The sequence below is a fragment of the Octodon degus genome, unplaced genomic scaffold, assembly GCF_000260255.1.
Source record: "Octodon degus isolate 3935 unplaced genomic scaffold, OctDeg1.0 scaffold00017, whole genome shotgun sequence".
Taxonomy (NCBI): domain Eukaryota; kingdom Metazoa; phylum Chordata; class Mammalia; order Rodentia; family Octodontidae; genus Octodon; species Octodon degus.
Window position 1 is genome coordinate 11100507 of NW_004524593.1, and position 9060 is coordinate 11109566.

At 42.5% G+C, this 9060-nt stretch overlaps 1 protein-coding gene across 1 annotated transcript in view; it reads right to left on the reverse strand.

Moving 5' to 3' along the window:
* Positions 1-9060, reverse strand: part of Catspere (catsper channel auxiliary subunit epsilon) — a 184278-nt gene that overhangs the window by 54019 nt on the left and 121199 nt on the right. Inside the window, 2 exon segments of the mRNA XM_012513723.1 lie at positions 2399-2451; positions 5980-6055. Of these exon segments, the coding sequence (XP_012369177.1) occupies positions 2399-2451; positions 5980-6055 (129 nt within the window).

Below are 9060 nucleotides of genomic sequence, written 5' to 3' on the forward strand. Positions count from 1 at the left end.
TTGAAAGGCTGGGGCCAAAATGTTGGCTAATCATGCAGCCCTTCCTTTTCTCCAATTTTGATCTGCTAACTTAGGTTGTTAACCCTCCAGAAGAGAAGCTAATTATCAACCTGCAATATATGCAGTTTGGTTTACCCTATCTGTCGAAATATCAAACATTTTGGCATATCATGGAACAGGTATTTTCCATCAGATATTGATATGTTAAACTTTGTCTTTACAGATTATGAAGGAAAAATAATTATATAAAAGTAGAAATAAGCATTTACATATTTTTACAAATAAATTTAGAAACCTAACCATATACAGAATTGTAAGTCCTTATACTAGAGAGACAATACGGTATTTACAGATGTGGGTCTGGTTTATTTCACTAATGAGTATATCTTCAAGGGGTATCCACTTAAATATGAAGGCTTCAAGTTTACCATTCTTTATAGCTGAGTAGTACTCCATTATATAAAAGTACCACATCTTTTTCAATCATTCCACATGTGACGGGCATTTTGGTTGTTTCCAAGATTTGGCTATTACAAATTGTGCTGCTATAAACATAGGCACACATATAAAACTATGATATGACGCTTTCAGTTCCTCTGGGAAAATTCCCAGTAGGGGGATAGCAGGCTTGAATGGGATTTCGAGTCCTAGTTTTCTAAGGAGTCTCCACACTGATTTCCATAATGAGCACCATCATTCTAAATAGGCCCTTGGAGTCTACATCATTTCCCTTCTTAAATGCACATTGGACTCCAAAAGTTGCTCTCCCTCTTTGCCACGTATCCTTCATTGCCAGCTCAGTCTGGCTCTCTTAAACTGGTGTCCCTTAGTAACTGAAAATCTTAGGCCCACTGCAACCTAAGCCCAAGATGCTGGAGTTGTTTTAAGGGATATTGACTATGAGACCCAGAGCAAGGTCTTGAAATCTGTGTGTCGTAGCATGCTCTCTGGGTGAGGTGTTCTGTTCTGTTTTGTTTTTCTAGTACTAGGGGTTGAACCTAAAGGTACTGTACCACAAAGCTATACCCCAATTCCCTTTTTCCTTTTTAAAATTTTAAGTTGGTGTCTCCCTAAGTTCCCCTTCCAAGGAACTTGCAATGCTTCTGCTTTAGATCCCTAAGAGCTGGGATGATAGGAGGCATCAGTGTTCCTGGCTTTCCTCAAGATTGAACTACCAAGCTGGACAGTTTGGACAAAGAAACAGATTAATTCAAGCTGCTTTACTTCTCACTGAGAGTGGAAATCAAGTGTCTGAGGAGGAATTCTGCGTCTGCTAGAACTAGAAATTGATTTTGATAACCTATTGCTTATAGTAGTTTTTAAATCTGAATGCACCTATTAATTTTCTGGAAATACTTTGCATGAGGATAATCAATCTCAGTGAGGAATGAGCCCCTGCAGTTCTAAGAAGGTCTCAGGTGATGCCAGGGTGGGTTTATCTACCACATTCTGAGGAGCAAAGACATGAACCACCACAGAAGTAATTAGCCATTTTTGTGTTTCCTGGAGAAAGGAATTAACGGTGGAAGGATTTTAGGAAATTCAAATTCAAGATATGTTGAATGAGATGGAAATATTTAAATACCAACCCAGGAAGTGATTGCTACAAGTCATTAATAATCAAAAGACTAGTAGAATGATGGGAGAGTAGACATTTGTTTTTGGTGAGAGCAAGCTATCTCCTAAATAGTCAAGTGGGAGTCATTACGTCCCTCACTGCCATCCCACACCTAGCCCAAGGAGAGGAATCACAGTTGCTTCCTATACATTGACTTCAGGCAGATTCGTGGGTTCACACCGGTTTTCTGCCACATGGAAGAATGAGAGGTGTAGCAAATCGGAATCACACCCTCCCAGGTGCCCCCCTGTGAATGAACCCTAACCAGGGCAACAAAATTCCCATGGGATTTTCTGAGGGAGCCACTTCTTGCTCTGTTAGGGTGGCTCTAGTGACTTTCTCATAGAAAGTGGTGCAGGAAGCAGAGGCTTTTCTGATGCAGGTATAGGGAATTTTCTATTGGAAATGAAATGGCAACTAAGCATGAAGGCAAGCAGAGATAATGGTTTCCTTCTCTTGTTTCTCCCAGAATGTTCCGTGGATGAGGAGACAAGAGAAATATTAGTGGAAAGTAGAAACTGGCTTATTGAAAGGGAAGGAGAATAAAGAGATGCTGAAGTGTAGATTAACAATGTTCCTTTTGAGTATGATTTAAATGTAGTATTTGATTTGGCAATAAGTTCAAACCAATTGAAATTGGACACTGACGTTAATTCAATTCTGGATTTCATTATAGACATACAGTTATTAGGCTAATATCATCACTAGTGATTACTATTTAGTGTATCATTTGCTTCACAGCTTACAGAATAAGATAAGATCATGTAGATGTATACTTGCCCTTTAACTCCAATAAATTTTTGAGGGTCACAGCCAACACCAATCTGAAACACCTAAAAATGAAGTAATTTGGAGAGTGAGATCAGTTCATCTGGTTCAAGTGATCTAAGGTATTGCTGCAGCTAAAAGCAATGATGTTTTAGGCCTGGACTACAGAGTACTCCTTATCTGAAATGCTTAACATCAAGTATTTTAGATTTCTTATTTTATGGGTTTTGGAATATTTGCATGGATGTGAAAGTCTTAGACATAGGCTCCAAGTCTAGCCACAAAGCTAATTTGTTGCATATATAGCATATGCACATTGCCTGTAGGTAATTTAATAAAACACTTTAGTGTACCTGCATGTTTATTGTAATTCATAATACGAGATCATGTGAAAATTTCCTTTTGTCGTGTCACATTGGTGATCAAAAAGTTTTGGATTTTGGAGCATGTCAGGTTTCCAGTTTTTGAGGTAGGGAGGCTCAAGCTGTAATCCTTTAAATGTAGGATTTGCTCCACTGCTTTCTGCAGGTATCTCCCACCCAGTGGTAGTTTGACACCAGAAACCATAAAGTATAGTTGTTAAGCCCATCCCAAAATGGCTTCTGATGAACTCTCTCAAATATGGAGGGTGCTGCACTGGGTTTCTTCTCTAACTCTAGCTCTCTGTGTGGAAGGAGTCACTTCCAGAGCAAAACCCCATTCTGATTTTATTTTTAAAAAATATTTTTAGTAAGGGTCTACAGGGCCTCACTATGCAGATCAGACTTGTAGTGGTCCTCCTGTTTTCAGCCTCCCAAGAACTGGGATTAGAGGCGTGCCACCTCGCCCGGTCTCATTCGCCACCTCAGCACACCCTGGGGGCAGGGCCAGCATGGCAAGCTTGGAATCGAACCCCTGCTGCTGCGTCTGCCTAAGCAGGTGCTTTAATCTGCCGAGCTATTTGGCCAGCCCTCCTATTCTGATTTTGTGGCTTATAAGTCCTGCAGGCTTTCTTGGGGCTACCACAGCAGCTCAGTCCTGTTTCTTTTTGGAGCTCCTGTCTCAGGGATTACCTTTTGCCAGCAGAGACAGGAGCCAGGGGAAGCTTTCTAGCCTGCCTTGTTCTTTTCTCTGTGTTATGCCCTATTTCTTCAGCTTCTTTATAGTTTCTAGTTTTCCTGTTAACTTTCACTGGATTCCTGAGGATCTACTACTTTTGTTCTTTTCTCTCTCTCTCTCTCTCTCTCTCTCTCTCTCTCTCTCTCTCTCTCTTTATCAAGTTGTTGTTTTTCAGGTGTCTTGGTTCCAGGTCCCTGAGAGGCTATCTTTTGCTACTAGTCTCTCCTCTGTCATTTTTAATTGGCCTCTGATTAAAGAGATGTAGGTCCAGCTTCTTTTACAGGGAAATAACCAGTTTCCAAGCACCATTTGAAGCTATCTCTTCTCCAGCCTGTGTCTTTGACCCCCTTGTCAAAGATCAGATGTTTGAAGGTGGCTAGGGCTGTTACTTCATCTTTGGTTCAGTTCCATTGATCCACATATCTGTTTTGTGTGCTAGTACCATGCTGTTTATGTCATTATACCTTTAAAACAAAATGTGAAATCCAGGACTGTGGTATCTCCTGCTTTTTCTTGTTGCTTAGCATTGTTCTTGCTATTCTGGGCAAGACAAGAATGGAAATGGCTCTTAACTCAGAAATGTTGGTAAGTTGTAGTCATCCCTCCCTGGGAAAACTCATCTTGGAAAGAATTACTAAGGCCCCTTGGACTGGCCTGTATGTCTATATTTTCTTTTCTTAGTGTGTGTTTAAAAAATGTAGCTTTGTTGGAGTTGCCAACTCTTATTTGCTGCTCTGCTGGAACTCACACAGACCACATGACTGAAACAGCAGGTTCCACCAGGCTCAACAGGTGTCCAAATTCACACAACTGGTGAAGGCAGTGGGTCATGGTTCTGCATATAAACAGTTGGGGCCCATGTCTCTACTGTCTACCAGAGAGGCTGACAACTTGCTTGCTTATGAGTATGGGAATACAATGAAAGGGCGCTGTGGCTGATGGCATACTCTGTAGTTGTGCATAGGTTTTGCTTTGGCTGGCGCATGAGAAGAACATCTGCCTCTGTTGGACTACTTTTCCCTGTTACCTAAAAGGACCCTTGCACATTGCTCCATTTGATTTCAGTGGGTGGCCCAGTGTCAAGAGCCATCTAATCTATAGGGGATTAGACTTAAGCTTTCCTTGTCTAGGGGGTTCCAAAGAGGAAAAAGGAGGAGAAAAACAGTAATATTGTATAGTTACCCCATGACAGCAATGTTGTGGATACCTTTCATAAATAACCTCTTTAACACTCTCAACAGTGCCGTGAGATAGATGTTACATTTTTCCCTTTTCTAAGTGAGGCAAGTGAGCCTGGGTGTTCAGGGGTCTTGCCCGAGCCAGGGAGTGGTGGAGCTTGGATCTGCACTCAGTTTACGTGAACCTGCATATGAGGTGCCCGGGCTACAGGAAAGGGATCCCTAATGAGCGTATGGATTAGAGAAGGATGCAGGTAATCATGGCGCCTCAGGAAGGCATCCATAAGGGAACAGGTCAAGAAGCTGAAGGCGGAAAACACAGACCTGGGAAGGGACGGGCAATTGCAAGGTTGCAGGGTCTTGCTGCCTAAGCAGATGAAGCTAGGTGGGTCATGTGGTTGGCACACAGCAAAGCTGTTGGTACACAGGGACACATTATGTGCCACCAGTACTCAAGGGGAATCACAGCCGTGTCAGCTCAGAGCTCCCTTCTACCCTTAGCACCTTGCCCTGGTAGGAACAGGTGCCCTAGGCTGGTGCCAACTCACTTTGTAATCCCTACATAATAGCACAACGCCTGGTCCAGTGCTCAATATCTGTTTCCTGAATGCTAGTTAGGGTGAGAAGGAGTGGCATTCCTTCATGTGGATCGCAGACAAAACGTAAGTGGAGTTACTAAGAGTTTGCAGTTAACTTCATAATACTTAGAGATCGTGAACACATGGATGACACCACTGCATTCTGCTTTTGTCTGTACTTTGTCTTGAAATGTCCTTTGCACTGGCCTGCTGGACTTCCACTTATTCAGCAGCACTTGTTTAATATTTCACTTTCTTTTTACATGTTGCTTCCCAGTCAAAGCTGTGCACTCTTTCTCCTGGACTACGTGGTACCTGCATACACCACACTCCTTTAGGCTAACTTCTCATTCTGTTACCCCCTTACCTAGCACACAGAAATGTAGTAAGCATATTGCACATTTTTAAATGAATAAACAATTGGATCCCTTTGACTGAAGAAATGCAGGCTAGCTAGGGATATGACTGGCAGTTTTTGACAAACTACACCAAACTTTAGTTGTACCCATTAATTTTGATTTTCCTTTATAGTTAGATTTATCTTCAAACTTTCAAAAATTAATGTTTTTTATATTTTTGTAAGTGGTAATATGCTTCAGTTTATATGATAAATTTACAGAAAACAAAAATTCTATCTTCTGCTTTCAAAACAAAATAATACTCTCTTTATGATGAGACATTACTAAACAGAAGGAAGCAGCACTGGATGCCTCAGTTTGCCGTTACCTGTGGGACTCACCTTCTGGGTCACTGGACATACATTTGCATGTTGACTGGGCCGAAGTTGAACGAACACATTACCCATGTTCTTGTGTCTAGGAAAAACAGCCCAAACGGTCATTCAAGAATGATGACAGCAGTAGACATGACACTGTTTCTGTAGAGCAAATGCAGAGTCCATGCACATGATGCGACTGAAGCCCTGAGGGACTCCTGAGGGCTGGTGAGTGGTGCCAGCTGCCTGCTTGTGTGGTCACACTGTGAAGTGGGGTCCCCGCCTGTCGCCGTGTTTTGGCCATCATATCGTTGGGGCGTGGCAAAGAGAAAGAGCACCTTACCAGCCTTCTAAACTCTCTCCCCTGTTTTATGAACATCCTTATTCCCTGGACGCTCAAGTCCTGTGCTGCCAACTTGCCCCGCCTGTTCTGGATGATGGTGCTACAAGGTTGCAGCCACTACATCCATTCTAACCCCAGCCTTACTGGTTTCCTTTCTATTGGCATCGCCTCTGAAGGGTAGTTAGCTCCTAGATCTCACTAAGCTGCACCATACACTCTTTCCAGATGCAAAGGGAGGTCAGATACAACATCTTTATTGACTGTTCAGCAAACACAAATCATTCTGGGTTCAACATGAGAAGGCTGAAAACAACAAGCTTTGAAAGCTTGATTCACACTCTTAACTCTTATTTACTTTTTCAAAAACTGGTTTTACTTTTTGAAAATAGAAAACTGGGGGAAAACAAAACAAAATATCCTAAGCATTCTGCAGAAACACGATTCTCAGTAAGTATCTAAAAACCAAAAATATCCAAAAGAACTCACATCATTAGGAGGATAAAGAGAAAAGCCAGAAGGTGCAGGGCTTGAGCCTCTCTGGCTGCTTCACGAGACCTTTTTCTTCTTACCCTTCCTAGACACTACCGTCATGCATTAGTTTTCTTTTCTTAATATTACTTTTCAGTGTTTGGAATTATCCCATTAATTTGTTGCTTGCTGTTTCCCACTGGAGATATGTCCTGTGGCACCAGTGTGCCTCTCATCCTTCTCGTACTTACCCTTTTCCTGTTATTTTGAGTGTCTAGAGATTGCTTGGCACACTGTGGGTACTCAAACGTTCTTGGAGTAGTACCAGACTAAACAAAAAATAGACTTATTTTCCAAGGCAAAAATGCGTTTTTTCTGGAAAATACTGTGAGATCATAATGATAATCGCAAAACACCTTCACACAGGGCTCTGATTTGGGTGTGTTTTCATTGTGTCCCCATACCCTAAAGGTTCATTTAATTTGAGATTTGATTGACATGATGGTAAAACTGGGAGGTGCTGTAGAGACTTTTATGGGGTGGGCCTTGTGGGAGGCCTCAGAGGGGAGGGGGAGTGAGGTGGTTCCTGCTGGAGAGCTGTCCTTAAAGGAGCAAGCCGGGCCCCATCCAGCTCACTTTGCTTCCAGTTTCAGGCATAAACTACTTGCTCCTACGTGTACTCTCACCCTTGCTGTCCACTGCGAGGTGATGCACACCAGGGGTAGCCCTCACCAAGCCTGTGCTCTGCAGTCTGGACCTTCAGTTTCCAAAACTGTGAGCTGAATAAACCTCTTCTTCAAAAGTAGCCTGTGTCAAGTACTTTGTCATAATAACGAAAAGCTGACTAATACACACAGAATTGTCTTTCTACAGAAATCAAGTACCTTAGGGTCACCTTGTCCTAAAGTCAAAGATGATGTTGTAGCTGACTTCACTCATAAAGACTTCCCATGATGTTACATATTATAGTTTGGATCTGACTATAACCTGCAGACCCGTAGTTTGAAGGCTTGGTTCCTATGCAGCAGTGTTCAGAGGTGAGGCTTTTAAAAATGACTGCATCATGAGGTCTCTGTCCTCCTCCCTCAATGGTGGGTTATTTGATCAGATATTTGGAAGCTATAGAAACTTAGGAGGTGAGACCTAGTTGAAGGAAGTGGGTCCTTGGGAGCGTGCTCTTGTGTCACTGTTTTCTGTCTCTACCTCTTTGTCTGTCTTTCTGTCTCAAATTCTCTATCCTGGCTGCCTTGAAATGAGCACCTTTTACTTTTAAAAATTGTGTTATGTATTTGGTACAGGGCCTCCCTATGCAGCTTGGACTCGTAGTGATCCTCCTGTCTCAGCCTCCCCAGTGCTGGGATTGCAGGAGTGTACAACCACATCTGAACTCTATGGCTGGCTCGGCGTGCCCTGAGGTAGGGGCCAGTGTGGCATGAGGTGCCGGGGATCGAAGCCCGGTCCCTGCTCTTGCCTAAGCTCCTAAGCAGGACCTTAGTCCGCTGAGCTATCTCACCAGCCCAATCAGTAGCTTTTATTTGCCACACTCTTCTGCTGTGAAATATTTTCTTACCACAGTCCCTAAAAAATGAAATTTAGTGATCATGGAATGGAACCTTGGAGCCAAAGCCAACTTTTCTTCTTTAACTCATCTCAGGTATTTCTATCATAGCACTGGGAAGCTGACCCTTTAGTGTCTTGCTTTTGCTTAAGGGTAGGATGCAGAGACATTGAGGGGGGAAATAATGATAAATCATGCATGACGTCTACTAAATTAAGAAGGAGACTTGCTTTGGTTTGGGCAAATATCCCCAAAGCACTGTATGTTTAAAACTTGTTTCCAAGGATGGTGCTTTTGGGAGCTGATAGACCTTTAGGAGACATTATGGGAGGTGAACTTGCAAAGAAGATTTGACTAATGTCTTCTTTGCTGCTGCATTCATTACGTGAGAGATTTGCTCTCCTCTGGGCTCCTGTCACACTGTGCAGCCTTGCCAGACACCCATAAGCATCACGGCCTCTCACTCATGGGCCTGTACCTCCAAAACAATGAGCCCAAACCAACGTTTTCCTCATCATAAGATAATGGCCTCAGCTATTTGTTCTAGGAGGAAAGGGGACCAATGTAGGCCCTTTGTCTGCATTTTCATTAGGGTGAATGACAACCTCCAGCTAGGTCATTTTCTATTAACTACAAGGACTATTTCATATTTTTATACAGTTAAATAGTAATTTCACATCAATATCCATTTTAAATTGTGAAATTTAAAGGGTAATGAGGGCAGTAAAATAAAAAA